This window comes from Phragmites australis, chromosome 6 (genome assembly GCF_958298935.1).
Source record: "Phragmites australis chromosome 6, lpPhrAust1.1, whole genome shotgun sequence".
Lineage (NCBI taxonomy): Eukaryota > Viridiplantae > Streptophyta > Magnoliopsida > Poales > Poaceae > Phragmites > Phragmites australis.
The window spans coordinates 38,507,842-38,523,381 of NC_084926.1; the positions used below are offsets into that span (position 1 = coordinate 38,507,842).

At 42.1% G+C, this 15,540-nt stretch overlaps 2 protein-coding genes across 2 annotated transcripts; one reads left to right on the top strand and one right to left on the bottom strand.

Moving 5' to 3' along the window:
* The first annotated feature begins 6,964 nt into the window (after nucleotides 1–6,964).
* Nucleotides 6,965–9,751, top strand: LOC133923201 (uncharacterized). The gene is made up of 6 exons (XM_062368627.1): nucleotides 6,965–7,046; nucleotides 8,366–8,545; nucleotides 8,648–8,744; nucleotides 8,830–8,963; nucleotides 9,052–9,088; nucleotides 9,231–9,751. The coding sequence occupies exons 1-6, from the start codon at nucleotides 6,965–6,967 to the stop codon at nucleotides 9,562–9,564; spliced, it is 864 nt and encodes a 287-aa protein (XP_062224611.1). The 3' UTR covers nucleotides 9,565–9,751.
* A 1,097-nt stretch (nucleotides 9,752–10,848) lies between these two features.
* LOC133922378 (early nodulin-93-like) lies at nucleotides 10,849–14,056 on the bottom strand. Its single transcript, XM_062367693.1, has 4 exons — nucleotides 13,857–14,056; nucleotides 13,185–13,246; nucleotides 12,834–12,909; nucleotides 10,849–11,165 (listed from the first exon to the last, which is right to left on the bottom strand). The coding sequence occupies exons 1-4, from the start codon at nucleotides 13,918–13,920 to the stop codon at nucleotides 11,074–11,076; spliced, it is 294 nt and encodes a 97-aa protein (XP_062223677.1). The 5' UTR covers nucleotides 13,921–14,056; the 3' UTR covers nucleotides 10,849–11,073.
* Nucleotides 14,057–15,540: the final 1,484 nt, after the last annotated feature.

Consider the following 15,540-nt stretch of genomic DNA (forward strand, 5'->3'; position numbering starts at 1 on the left):
CTATTTTAGATTTTCTCACACTTGTAGTCCCTTCATGAGCAACTTGAAGTGTGTCCCAAATTTGCTTAGCTTCCTCAAGTCCATCTACTTTGTTAAATTCCTCCGTACTCAAGGCACTAAGCAACACACTTGTAGCTTGAGCATTGCGATGCATATTTTGTTCTTCACTTGAGGTGAGCTCTTGGTCTTCCTCCGGCAGCTCAAAACCTGTGCAAACAATCTTCCAAATACTTGGATGAAGAGAAATTAAGTGCATTTTCATTTTGTGCCTCCAAGCGGCATAATGTGTACCATCGAAGAATGGCGCACGTCCGGAAGGCACGGAAATGTAATTGCTAGAAGAATTCAAACGATCATAATTGAAAGGAACTTCACTTCCCTTTCCTTTACCATTACCATCATCACTTCTTGATGGATCATCTTTCGGACCCCTCGGACTTCCGGATGTCGACATGATAATTCCCTCCAAGCGGTGAAGCCTTGTAGGAGGTTAGGCTCTGATACCAATTGAAAATGCCTAGAGGGGGGGTGAATAGGCTTTTCTGAAATTTAAAACTAAAAACAGCGGATTAAACTGCCGGATTCTCCGGTGAAGTCCGGATACTCCGGTATGGTCCGGAGTATCCGGTCTAGTCCGGAGTCTCCGGCCTGACAGGAAAACTTAGAATAAATTTGCACTGAGGATCACGACTAGATTCTATGAGATGCACTAGGTCAAGAAGATGTTACTAATCTAGAACAACAAGTAAAACTAGCAAGATTGATACTATAGCAATTTAAATGACAAAAGATTAAATGTGCACGATCAAGTGAGTTTCACAAAATAGAACATGAGAATATATCCCGGAGTTCGGCCACCTCACAAAGAAGTGCCTACGTCTCCGTTGAGGAGCTCACAAAGAGCCGGGTCTTCTCCAACCCTATCCTCTTCTAGCGACCACAAAGATCAAGCTAGAAATTCTTACTCAATATGAAAGTGCTTACAAACTTCCCGAGGCACACCACAAGTTTTGGGTGCTCTTCGGGCAACTCCCTTCCTTTTCAAAATCCAAAGCTTCAAAGGAAATGATCGCAGAAAATTGCTCGATGAAGAACTCAATGCTCAAGTGGCTTGAACTCTCTCCAAAACCACACTCTCAAATTTTTGCAAATTTGGCTCTAGAGATGATTGGAGAGGCTTTGAATGCTCTTAAAGTGCTCAAGAGATCTCAAGGAAACCAGTCACAGCAAGCTCTAAATGCTATGTAGAGAGGGGGCATTTATAGCACTCTCTCACAGACTAGCCGTTACTATTTTTGTCAGAGCTTACCGGAGTATCCGGTGTACACCGGAGTCTCCGGTCCTAAATCCAAAAACGGCGTCAGAACGGTCACCGAACGTGTCAGAACTAGCCGTTACAGTTCTGTTTAATTGCCGGAGTCTCCGGTGAACACCGGAGTCTCCGGTCCTGACAGTCTTTCCAAAAAGATTAAGTCCGGAGACTAGCCGGACCCTCCGGCAACTTCAGGTACCGGAGTATCCGGTGTACACCGGAGACTCCGGTCTTTTCTATTAAAAAACAAAAAGATTAAAGGCTAACCGAGAGCCTCTGCCGGAGTCTACCTCGGAGACTCCGACTGCCACCAAAACATTTTACCGGAGTATCCGGTGAACACCGGAGACTCCGGTCTTTTCTATTAAAAAGATTAAAAGCTAACCGAGAGCCTCTGCCGGAGTCTACCTCGGAGACTCCGACTGCTACCAAAACATTTTACCGGAGTATCCGGTGAACACCGGAGACTCCGGTCTTTTCTGTTAAAGAATGACCAGAAGCCGAGACTCTCTGCCGGAGACTAGCACGGAGACTCCGGTCGAGCGCTGAGTACCGGAGTATCCGGTGAACACCGGAGACTCCGGACTCAGAGAATTTTCAGAAAGAGTTTCGTATCCGTGAGTGAATGTGTCTCTCAATTTGGTGATTCTAAAGGATCTCTTGAGCATTGAGACACTAATCAAGCAAAATAAAATCATCCATCTAGGAAAAAATCTATCCTAGACTCAAATTCAAAAGTGAAAAGAATTTAAGCCCTATTTAATAGTCTTCGATGAATCTTCAATTGTTTCGACGGGCGACAAACGTTACTTGCCTTCACAACTAATGCTCATGCCTGTTCAATACTTACAAAGCACGTTAGTTCTTTAATCGTTTTGTCATCAATAAGCCAAAACCCACTTAGGGTGCCTAGATGCACTTTCAATAATGAAAATGAACAGATTTGGGAGTTTGAAGACAGGTAAAATTTGACATCTGAATCCTACTCAAAAACAGTTTGAAGACTTGCTCCATTCAGTGAGGTCTTCCAAACATTGTCCTCTGCTCCTTGATATTACTTTGGCAGTCAGGGAGACAAGCTAAAGATAGGTTCTGAAGTCTTGAACTCTTGAGCTGGTAGAGGACAGCAGGAGAAGAGGATAACTAGCGGAGTAGGAGTGGTAGATTAGGAGTGGTACACTGAATATGAATACTCACTGAATGGTAGACTAGTCGAGGATGGTATCCAGCCGCCCGCAGCAACGTGCCTCCGCCCAGCCGCTTGACCAACGCGACGCTCCAGCACCGCGCTTCCGCCCGGCTCGCCCGCAGCTAAGCGCTTCCTCCCGGCCGCCTCGCCCCCGCAGCTACGCTCGCTCGGCCGCCGACGCGCTCGGCCGCCGACGCGCTCGCTCGCCCGCCGATGGGCTCGACTGCCCGCCGACGCGCTCGCTCGCCGACACGCTCGCTCGCCCGGCCCGCCGACACGCTCGCCCGCCGACGCGCTCGCCCGCCGACGCGCTTGCCCGCCGACGCGGCCGCTCGCCCGCCGACGCGCCCGCCTTCGCGCTCGGCCCGCCGACGCGCTCGCTCGCCCGGCGCCGCGCCTCCGCCTGAGCTAGCGGATAAGGTTCGAGTGGCTGCAAAAGGATACGGTTCCACACTTGCACATGGGTATTTTGGTCTATTTCCATCCTTTTCTATTTTTCAAAGATTTTTTTTAATCGCTAACTCGATTTGGTACCTGACGGTGTAAAAAACAGGGTCAAACGGCCGGTTCACATTCAAAAAGTGAGGGTAAAATCACAAAGTTGTAAAAATAGGGGTAAAATCATAGTTTCACTCCAAAATAAGGATAAGAACACAATTTCCCCATTTTTTTAAGCACAAGCAGATATGATTATCTAAGCTTGAACACGCCATTACGAGTGGTTGTCCGTAATTTTATATCTCCTGTAGGTATCAACCTATAATAAAATACTTGCATGTCTGATAGTTTGCAGCTGTGTGCTTGGTCGAGTTTGGAAGCTAGCAGCATGCATGTAGGAAGTAGACAACTGTTGTCCAGTCCAAGGATGTATCCATGCATGAGTTTACTAGCATGGATGCATAAAGTAGGGCACTATGCTTGTAGCCAGATTTGCTGCACTTTCTGGCCTTCTTCCTGTGGAGAGCATCCATGACAAAAGCTAGCTGTATGCATGCCAAAAGTTGGTCTCTATGTGTATGTGCATTTCTTTTAGCGGTGAGATCTATTTTTACGGTTTTCATTCAAGACAAGATCGTGCGAGATCGAGAACTCGAACCCTCGACCAGCTCGATCCGTCTCTGGAACTTTGCCATCAGACTGTGAGCCCGTTCACACGTGCATGTGCATATTGCCAAAGCTGCTGCCCCTTCCGCACATGCATATTCCTAGGAAAATAAATGAGGGGCAGTAATGTGCATCCTTCTATCTACTATATGCATGCAATATGGCTAGACATTTGTCTGTAAAGGATCATGAGATAGGTTTGGCACCTCATATTGCGCATGCATATTGCAAAACATTTAATAAGTGAGATATAAACAGCACTAGCATGGCATAGTACGTGGATGCACTGGTTACATTTTAAAGCATAGTAACAAGCTATTTCGATACTGCATAAATAAGACAACTTACATAGAATATTTCATGATATTTTATACACACATAAATATTTCTTCTATATACGATTTTTATGTCTACCACTTATTTTAGTTGCTTTATTTACTTCAGTACTCTATACTATTGAGTTCCAGAAGCGTGATCTGCCTCACGTTCATATTTTGGTTTGGCTTCTAAGGTAATACCAAAGACCCACACCCCTCCTTTATTGATTCAATAATTTGTGCAGAGATACTTGATAAATTTTTAGATCCTTTGGGTTATAGCCTTGTTGATGAATTTATGGTGTATGGTCCTTGTGGGGAGCTTAACCAAAAATGTCGTTGTATGAAGAATAATAAGTGTTCAAAAAGTTTCCCTAAAGGTTACCAAACAAACACAGTCGTTGGTGAGGATAGCTTTGTGTAGTATAGACGCCCGGAGTCTCATAATTTTGTGGAGCGATATGGGGTCAACTCAACAACATATGGGTTGTTCCATATAATTTGGTTTTTGTTGGGACAAATACCCTAGCCCGCGGACATTGTTAAAAGATCGCCTCCAGAAGCTCCTCTGGAGCCCTTAGGCTCCAGATCCAAAGGAGGAAGTCTGGCTTCCAGAGGCCGTAGGCCCCTCCAGCTATTGTCCCCCAAGACAGGAGAATAAGTCATCCTCCGGAGGATGTTGGAGGTCGTCTCTGAGGATCCCCAATGCCCCAGTCTCTCTGGCCTCCCGGAGCCCTAGTCTCCCGGAGCCACAACCTCTCGAAGCCCCAGTCCTATAGAGCCATAGCCTCCCAGAGCTACAGCCTCCCGGAGGCCCCCGTCTCCCGAGGCCTGGGTGGGCTCCCCGGAGCCCACAGAAAGGGGCCATCAGACCTTGGAAAAAGATCAATCAAAGTGGTCCCATCATCCATCCTCCACCTGCAAGGAGGTGACATACATTTAATGCGACGCAAGTGGAGGCCATCCTGACATCTTGACAGTGTGGCGCCGCAATAGGCATCTAACATAATACCACGCTTTTAGGGTCACTTGCATCACTATATCGTCATAGTAGATAATATCTTCTAAATTATAGGCAAATGTATCCCACTAGACCCGTGCTATGTAATTCAACAGGCTCTAGGCCCATGACGTATTGTGATATTTGTATCGATGTAAGGGCATACATGTATATTTATACCCTGGATAGCCCTATAAATACAGACCCTTGGTCATCAGGCAAGCAACCGATCCTTTTTACCATCAACATATTTGGTGTTCCTCCCTCTCCATTTCTTCTCCAAGCCTGAGCCACTCCTGTGAGTAAGCCCTCGCCGCATTTATTCGTGCAAGATATCTTCTTGCGCCAATAGTTTTGTTAAAGCGATTTAAAGCTCATATAAATGTAGAATGGTGCAACGAAACACATATAATCAAGTACTTGTTTAAATACATTACAAAGGGTCTGGATCGTGCTAGAGCTGTGATTGAGAGCTTTCGTACTGACATTCCTGGGAGAGACTCACATCATGAGCTGTTAATAGTGATGCTGGTATTGAAGTAGATACGCAAAAAAAAGTAGAAGATTCTGATGAGGTTCGAGAGTATATTGATTGTCGTTATTTATCTTCACATGAAGCTATTTGGCGCATGTTTGGGTTTGATATACACTATAGGATACCTGCAGTCGAGAGGTTGGCTGTACACCTACCATTGATGAACAGCCTTGTGTACCCAGCTAATCGACCGTTAGTTGATATTATAGATGATCCTCGTTCTGTACAAACAACATTGACTGAGTGGTTTTGTTCTAATAGGATGTTCCCAGCTGCCAGAGAATTAACGTATATAGAATTTCCAACCAGGTGGGTGTGGAAAAAAAGGAAAAAGTTTGGCATCCTCGTAAAGGACCTAAAAGAATTGGGAGGGCTATCTATATAAATCCTAGCAGTGGTGAGCTTTACTACCTTTGTATGCTCCTAAATGTTGCCAAGGGTGCTACATCATATAAGGATCTTTGAACTATTTGCAGTGTTTTGCACTCAACATTTAAAGATGCTTGGAAGTCACTTGGCCTTCTTGGCGATGATAATGAGTGGCATGAGGCACTTAGAGAAGCTTCTATCTGGGGATCAGCTTCTCAGATGCGTCAGCTTCTTGTTACTATAATTCTTTCTTGTTCTATTTGCGATACAGCCTCTCAGTTCACTTAGTTTTATACTTGTTTCATTGGTGATATACACCATAAAGTTAAAAATATGATACAATTGCATACCTATAAGGTTCTTGGACAGCATTTAAAATATAATGTCTTAGTGGAGCTTGATAATTTATTCATTAAAAATGGCGCATCAATGTCTAATTATGGTTTACCATAACATGATCCAAGTCTCTATAACAAGATGAAAAATAGATTGCTAGCTTAAGAATTGGCTTATGACTCCGTGAAACTTTTGCATGACCACGATACCTTCGTTAACAAATTAAATTTGAACAAAAACATATATGTGATGTTGTCATTCAATCAGTTTACCAACAAATTGGCCAGTGCTTTTTTTTATATGGGTATGGTGGAACTGGAAAAACATTTCTTTGGAATGCAATTATTTCATGCCTATGGTCTGAAAAGCTTATTGTTCTTGCAGTGGCCTCTTCAGGGTTGCATCACTCTTGCTCCTTGGAGGGCACATTGCATATTCTCAATTTAAAATTCCCATATTTATTGATGAGTCGTCGGTTTGCGATATAAAAAGGGGGATATTTCTTGCTAATTTAATAGTGCAGTGCTCTTTGATAATATGGGATGAGGCCCCAATGACTCACCGGTACTGTTTTGAATCATTAGATCATAATGTGCATGACATTCTTGGTAAAGTGGACCATTCCAATTTTCACAAGGTTTTTGGTGGGAAGACTATGTTACTTGGTGGAGATTTTTACCAAGTATTACCCATGGTTGATGGTGGGGATAGGCTAGACACGATAGACGCATCCATAACTAACTCTTATGTATGAAAGCATATTAAGATTCTAAGGCTTACAATAAACATGTGTTTGCTTGCGATGGCGGATAGTGGTTTACCTATTGAGCAGGTAAAAGAGTTTAATGATTGGGTGCTTGGTATTGGAGATGGCACTGCAAAAGGTAATGCGCATAGTGATGATGGAGACTCTGAGTTGATTGAGATACCACATAACATCTTAATTCCAACGTTAGAGTCTTCTATCAATGATATAATAAGATCTACTTATCCAAACTTAGAGACATCATACTCTAATTCAACCTATCTAAGGGAAAGGGCTATAATTGATCCAAAAATTAATACTATTGATGAAATAAATAGTCGTGTTCTTTCTTTGATCCCAGGCCATGAAAAGGTATATCTTAGTTTAGATACCTTAGTTGAATCCTCAAAGGAACATGATAATTTGGACTTACTTTATCCAGTGGAGTTCCTAAATTCTTTATAGTTCAAAGGTATTCCTGCTCATAAACTTGTGCTGAAGATTGGTTCACCTGTGCTACTATTACACAATTTGAATCAAAGTGTTGCTCTTTGCAATGGTACACGTCTTATCATAACGCAATTAGGTGGTCGGATTTTGGAGGCCGAAATAATAACAAAATCACACATTGGTGACAAAGTCCTTTCTCGAATTGCCTTACACATGTCAAGCACTAAATGGCCTTTTGTGCTTAGTAGGAGATAGTTTCCAGTTCGACTTTGTTATGCAATGACCATAAATATGAGTCAAGGACAAACTTTGTAGAGTGTTGGTCTATACTTGCCACGCCTAGTTTTTAGTCACGGGCAGCTTTATGTTGCTATATCACGTGTAACATCTAGAAATGGACTTAAGGTTTTAATTGATGATGATACATATCCAGGTTGTGGTGTCACCCAGAACATTGTTTAAAAAGAAATTCTGCAGTCTCTATGGTATTTCGGTGCTAAGTAGGCATTTTTTCAATTCGGCATGCTTCATGTCTATTTAAGTATTGCTTGCGTTGTAACATGCATTCAAGTGGAGACGTTATTCGATCATATAATTTTTCAATCATAAATGTGTAGGATACGATCATTTAAAAGTTCTCTACTGTTATGCTTCCTTATTTCTTTTGCCCTCCCTGGTCAAACCGATTGTGCAGATGGGGTACAACTTATTATCACAGATAAATCCAATAAGGCATAATTGGCGTGTCAAGGTTAGAGTTGCCAGAATGTAGCAGGTATCTGGGAGTTCTAAGGGGAAAGATTTTACCTCTATGGAGCTTATCCTTGTTGATGAAGAGGTATAACACTTAACACATCTATTTTTTTTCTTAGATAGTTGTCTTTGTCTTTATTTCCAAGGTTGTTCCATAGGGTCAAGGCATTACGTCTTGCATTGGGTAGAAAGTCCTCAACAAATTTGTTGAGTCTATAGTAGAAGGACATTCCTCTTATCTATGGAATTTCTAAGTCAGTAGGCAAGCAAGGAAGTTCAAAGCTGTACCCAGTACATATACTATCTTTTTCACGTCATGGACCATTGTTGAAGAAATACCTTCCGATCATTCAGACAATCTTCCGCTCTACAATTTTAACTTTGTGGACTTTGAGGATTTAGATCATAAACAAAGGCAAGGACAAGGTTTAGTAGGTATGCACCCTATTGGATTTGCAATGTAGAGTTTATTTAGATGCTTATTCAATGGAGTCATGTGGTGTTATTTGATATCTTAATTAAGTAACTATTCAACAGATGTTATTGGGCAACTTACGGTCGTGTACCCCTTAGTGCATTCTAGCAGATTGAATGGCCCATCTATAAGGCGGGAAGTGGAACTCCGTGACTTAAGGTTTTGTTCCGACTGATTTCTTTTCTTTGTAACTTAGTCCTTCTTTAGAAAGAAGTTGCAATAAGTTGTATTCATAATTCTGCAGTGACCGGCTTTTATCAGTAACTTTGTGGGGTAAACATGCAGCATCTTTTGAGGATGAGTTCCTTATTGAGACTATATGTAAAGATGAACTAGCTGTGATCATTTTTGCTGGGCTGCAAGTAAAGCTATTTTTAGGTGGGTGTTACTTTATGATGTGCTAACCATATATACTAAGGACTGAATTACATCAATAGTCTTATGCATTTATGTTTACTTAAAACAGGTGCTCCCAGATACCGGAGTGGTTCTACAACAAAATGGTATATAAACATTGATATTGCTAAGGTTAATGCTTTCCACACCATGTAATTTGCTATGTCTATCTCCTTTGTTTGGCCGTAGCTAAGTTCCATATACACATTTGTTTAAATCTGTATATTGTCTCCATGTTTCGCCTCACAGTCTACAGGGAAGAGGCTTCGAAGTTCTGCTCCTACCAGGGGATGGTAATGCTACAGCGGGTGGTATCAACGAGGAAAATGCAAATAGAAAGACTGTATCCGAGCTTTTTACCTTAAATCCTCATGACAATAGTGTATTTTGTGCTCCCCTAGAAAGTTTTAGGCGTACCTTTTACCTCATAGTGATTAGTTTTACCTTCTATCTTGCATTAGGATATACGCTTTACATGCCACGCAAGTATAAAAGAAACATTCAAGTTGCAGTGATGAGTGAGGCTGCAACTATGTGGTATGCGCCATCAACTATCATCTACTACGGCTCCACCTTTCATTAGATAAATGGTCCACCGCTTGTATTTTATGCTTAGATTCTTAGATCTTGCTTTGTCGCTTGTGATCTAGCAATAAATCATGTGTATCTAGGAGTCTACTCTATCGATTAAGTCTTTAAATACCTTCATGTATGCAACTACTTTAGTAGAATGTTTGTAGCAGGGCAATTGTCTGTTTGTTGGATTGGCTTATGCTAATCCCGAATAAGTAGTTTCTTGGGCCCTTGTCTATGTATGAAGTTGAATAAATAGCATGTCCGTTGGTTGATATTTAATTGCCAGATATATGTATGAAGTTGAATAAATAGTGACTTATATCTATTGAATATAGATAACAACTTGCGGTGTTTCGATTCCATCTCATTGAATTTCTTCTATAGGGGAAACCATAATGCAATATTTGGTGTGAAGATGCCATGCGACATAGATTTGTAATATACCATTTCATAGGATATGTATATGCAATTTCCTCTAGATTTCTTGTATATATTGCAAAATCAGTTATTCAAGGTCCACATCAGAAATGACTAAATGAAACAACATAGCATTGGAGTTGTTCCCCATGTACAGTAGCTAGAGGCAGATAGTAGGCGATTTTGAAGAACCGGCGTAATTCTCGCCTCATCCCTTCCTCCGACGGCCTCATCGAAGATAGAGGGGGTGGGGATCAAGTGGATCGACCCCCGGCAAAGCTTGTATAGTAAGTAGTTGATAGTAGCTTGTAGGTTTGCTAGGTTTCCCCAGCTGTCGACAGCGGATCCATGCGAGTGCAACGAGCTCGGTTAGATGCTGACGCCATGCAATCTTTTGGTACTCCGAACTACCTCCGATGATGCAGCTGTCTACGATGTCATCTCCAGTGGGAGTTGTATGAGTATGTTGTTCTAGGTCTTCTTTGTTCGTGTGGTCAGGGGTAGAGGTGCCAGTGGAGTTTCCTCGACCGTTCTGGTGATGTGGCCACCAACTTTCTTCAAGTGGCTCAAGTGCATTCCGGATGAGGTACAGAATGTTGACTGATGCGGCTTTTTCAAGGTTTGGAGTCTGTCATCTAGATCGGTTGGAGGACTAAGCTCCGGCATGTGAGTCCTCAGTGGTCGTCGGTGCCAGAGGTTGAAGATGACAAAAAGGCCCTGATCTTCTTTCCATTTTCGTTTCTTCTCATGGACCTGTATGTAAAAGGGGTTGTATTGTGCTTCTATTTTAATATATCTCATCCCTTCTCGCAAAAAAAAAAACAATTTAGCATTGGTCTCGTCCTAATCCACTATTGCTCATTACAAAGGCATAGGTAACGCATATCTCCATCTTTTATTCCAATTCAAATTGGGAGGAAAGATACCCTGGCTGGGTCCATCAGGTAACGACGCTTCACAGCACAGCATTAGGTTTCAGTAGCTTAACACCGAAAAATTACTGATTGGTAAAGGAAAATGGTGCCCCTGCATAAGGGAAATGGTGCTTTCCAATCAGCATCCGCCGCAATTGGAGAACCGGTACAGCTACAGCTCCGCATCAAGTGGACTTATCAAGCTTCCCGATGGTGTTTTGTCTTGCGTTCCGTAGAATGGTTTTATCAGCAGTGATGAAGAAGCCAGAAATACAGGCTGTCAAATAAATCCGGAAAATGATTCAGAAAGTCATGAATGGTGTTCTGTCCAATAAGCATGTAAAATTATAAAGTCGAGCCTGTATAAGGTAATGTACCAAAAACAAGCAACCACATGCTGCTTGCTCAAGTTTAGTGATTAACAATAGCAAATATACTGTCAAACTATGGGTCAAAGTTATAACATCGTTTTTTAAGGTACAGGTAATCAACAATTCATGATAGTTACTTGATGTACCATTAGTACATTGAACTTGTTGATCTAAACTACAGTAGCACCTTCTTTGTTCCAAGTCCTCACTGGAAACAAGCTAGATACCTCATTGGAATGGCTGAGGTCATCCAGTGTCACTAGAACTTATAAGGCATAAAACAAACCAAAAAAAATGCTAAGGCTGCAGCAAATCAATATGTGAACCTTAACGAAAGAATGAATGAAAATGAAAAGATGTGAGCAAGCTACCAATCCGTACTCATCCAAATACTTCACTTGACCAAACATAATTCGAATCCATTAAAAGAGAAGCCCTATGATAAACCAATAGCCTCCAGACAGACAGAAAAAACAATCCAGCATATTTCATTTATTATCGATGCTATGTACAAAATATGCATCGCATCTTGATCACGACTCAGGACTAGTGATGTGTCTTCTATGATACAATCTGGTGAGATAATTAGAGCTAATCATTTGACAAGGAAAGTGAAATGAAAACTCATTTCATGTACTTTCTTTTCCAAATAAGCAAATAGTGGTATTTCAATATTTCATCCATCTTTACTGGCCACACGGGAAGTGTCAGTAATTTATCACCACACCACCTGCTTTTCTCTCCCCCTTAAGGCCTAACATCACCAGGAAAAAGGAAGAAGGTAATCCTATCTTTTTGTAGTAATATGGGTAAGGAAGAATCTTCCATAAATATAATGTATCATGTATGTGTAAAGCCTGACACTCCTGACAAAAAGACCAGAGTAGATTGATTTTCAGTTATATACATAGAACTGGGATGAACAAAAAAAGGCATGTGAATCATAGAGAATTGGATCATTGCAAGTAGCAAAGTTGAGGAATGTTTGTGAAAAAGGGGGTAGGTAAGTATAAGACATCTGATGCATGCCCTACACAGGGGAAAATAAGATACTGTTGCAGATACAGGGAAAAAACAATATGGAACGAGATCAAATGGTGAGTTAATGACTTCTTAGCACAAGACCTTGAAGGCCTGAACCGACAGGGTACAATTTTACATTAGTAACATTTTCAGATATTTGAGATGCACCCCTCCAAAAAAAATCCCCTCATTATTATAAATCTAGTGGTATCACTGAGATAAAATTAACTGTTAGCTAAATAATCCATTTTGTTTCTAAAGTTGCAATCTTTCTGCATATCCCAAGAAATAAGCACCATGTTGTACGATTTGGTTACCTACATTCTTCGTACTGTTTCTTTAAATTATAATTTAAATTATAAAACAATGTCACAATGTTGTAACACAGTGACTCACCAAAATAGTCACGAAGCTACGTTACTTACCCCCAACATTCAAACTACCAGCAACACAAGTTCAACATGATGTTGCCACTAGCCCACTATATGACAGTAGTCTTCACTTATTACAGCTACATTAGCTCGGCAACAAAAGCGTTCAGCAGACAGTACCTGCCGATATGATGAGTGCTTGTGCGGTGTAGTTGAGATTAGCCTTAGCCCAAGGAAGGACACGGCAGCCAACCAACTGCACCAGACAAAATTTTCATATAGATCAGAATTATAGCAAGAAAACGGTTCAAATAGTTCCATAGTCCAACGTGCGGGAAAAAGTTAATACTAGATGGTAGCTAGTTGCAAGTCATCAGACTTTCATTTTTCATATAAACTATTGAAAGGAAATATAACTGGTTGATAGAAGTAATTGCTCGAAGAAGCAAGGATACCAAAATGGCATGAACTTTCTCTGGAGATATTGCGCAAAAACTACATACTACTAGTAACGGGCAAACAACTACTCACCGTGGGAACCGCAACCAAGGTACCAGCAATCGCGGCGTTCTTTGCCCCCAGTAGGACAGCCTCTGCAACAGGAAATTCGAGAAATTATCATCACCAGCAGAAAGCATGTAACCAGAACTCACGTGTAATTCTGCCGGGTCCATAGATATCCCATTTTTTAGAACTAGACCCAATTTTGATTAAAGAAATCCATATACAAACCCTAAATTGCCTCCATATTCATTCAGTAAAGAACATAACAGTGCCTAGCAACTTCAAGCAGATTGCGTTAAGACATCACAAAGTAACACCTTCGCGGATGGGAACAATGAAATAATAATAATTAACAAGGAATTGCAGATCAAGAGATGGGCCATGTGGGTACATATATACTAATCATCTTTGCAGCCATCTAGACAAGAACAAAGTCATGTCCACCGAAACAAAGGAAAAGAATAAGGTAACTCGTCGTGGGGATGGGGATCGAAACCCATCAAAGAAAGCATCAAGAACCCATCTTCGACTCCGCAATGATCACCCATTGCACACCCCCCTCGCGCTAGCACAAGAAACCTATCTATCATATCCATTTGGAGCGAAAAAATCGAGTCGATTCCCGGATGGATCCGGAACCGGATGGCGGGAGAATGGAAAACGGGAGTGGAGAGGGAGAGGGTTTCGATGGATTGCTACCTCTCACGACGGCGTTGGACTCTTCCTCCTTGGTGGACCGGATCGGGAAGCTCCTGCCGGCCATGGCTTCTCCCTGGACTCTTCTAACTCCCTCCGCTGTTCCGATTCTGGTCGTCTTCTTCACGGCGTGGGTGGAGAATGGGCCAATGGCGAGCGAGCGAAGAAGGTTCCGCTTGGTGGGCGTTAGGGAGTGTGCAAGTGGGAAGGTCGTGCACGGCTCGGACCGAGCCCAGGCACCCAGCAGTACTGTGCACATTTGAACCGAACCGAATCCGTCCACTCGGTTTGACCGGTTTTTGATTTTCGGTTAGGTAGATAGTAACTCTGGTTTTCTAGGGTTTTGTTTTTCTTATAAACCTGCTGAAAACTGAATGAACCAAAGGAACCGATTTGCTCTTTTGGACTATTGGTCTTGCCCTCTTACCTCTCAGTCTGTTGGACTATTGGTATGTTGAGCCCTCACGTTGGGTATTTGGCTCAATTCTCAAATGCATCAAACATTCCATCAAGCCCATCTTCTATAATCTAAACTAACTAGCACTAGCAGGTAACAGCATGCCTCATAAATCACAAATCAAAATGCCTCAGACGTTGTTGTCGTCGCCCACCTCATTATGTTACACGTCGTCACCTGCTGGTCGCTACGGCATCGCCCCGCTCCGATGCTCCCTATCTTTGCTCCTCAAAGGCCTAGACACCGCCGCACGTCACAATGTTCGAGGCTTTGTGTCACGGCATCGCCCCTTGCCCATTGCTCCACTGCTCCGACGAACCAGCGCTCTGCGGATCTATGCCACCTCCCAACAAGGCCAAAATTGTTGCTTGCCGCTTTGCCCTATTACCTCCCCGTCATCCTCGATTGCTGATTGAAACTTGCAAGTGTGAGTACTTAGCAGAGTAGGTGACGACACACCACGAGGCATAAGCCATTAAGCCCGTGAAAGCTAGCTCTCCTTTTTTTTTGCTTTGAATCGGAATGCATGTTAGGATGCTAGCACAATGAATTAAATTGATGTATTTATTTCTTAAATCTAAAATGTGTTGTACTGTTGTGCCTTGTGCAACTGTGCTGAACTGCTATCTTGTTGAATGCTGATAGTGATTGTTGCCCTATTGCTGAATTGTTGATGCCTGGTTGCGTGTCGCCTAATGTGGGATGTGTTGTACTGCTATTGGATACTTAGATGTGGTTGAACAGAAGTTACAGAATTGCCTGAATGTTGTGCTGCCTGAACGACTGAACAATTGAACAGAATAGAACTGTAACTGCTGAATGTTGATGTAGTGATGTCTGATGAAATGTGTCGATGCGCGGCATTGGCGCGTTATGTCTTCTTATTCTCAATTTGCGTCAATTTGGTAGGATTGTATTTACCGATCCCGAACTGAAATAAAATGGTATTTACCGACCCCGAACCATAGTTTTATAAACTATTGTATTAACCGAAGTAACAATATCGTATTATACTGAAATACCAAATACATCTAACCCAATTAACCGAACAAACCAAACGAACAACCCTACCCAGCAGGGTTGGCACTCTACCGGTGAAATTTTACTTTTTAATCATTTATAAAAACTTATTTTACAAATGAATCCTCCAAAAAACTTTTGTCCTGAAATGGCCCATTTCACAACGCCACCACCTCTAGCGCCATTGGTATACTTCTTGACGCCCTAATA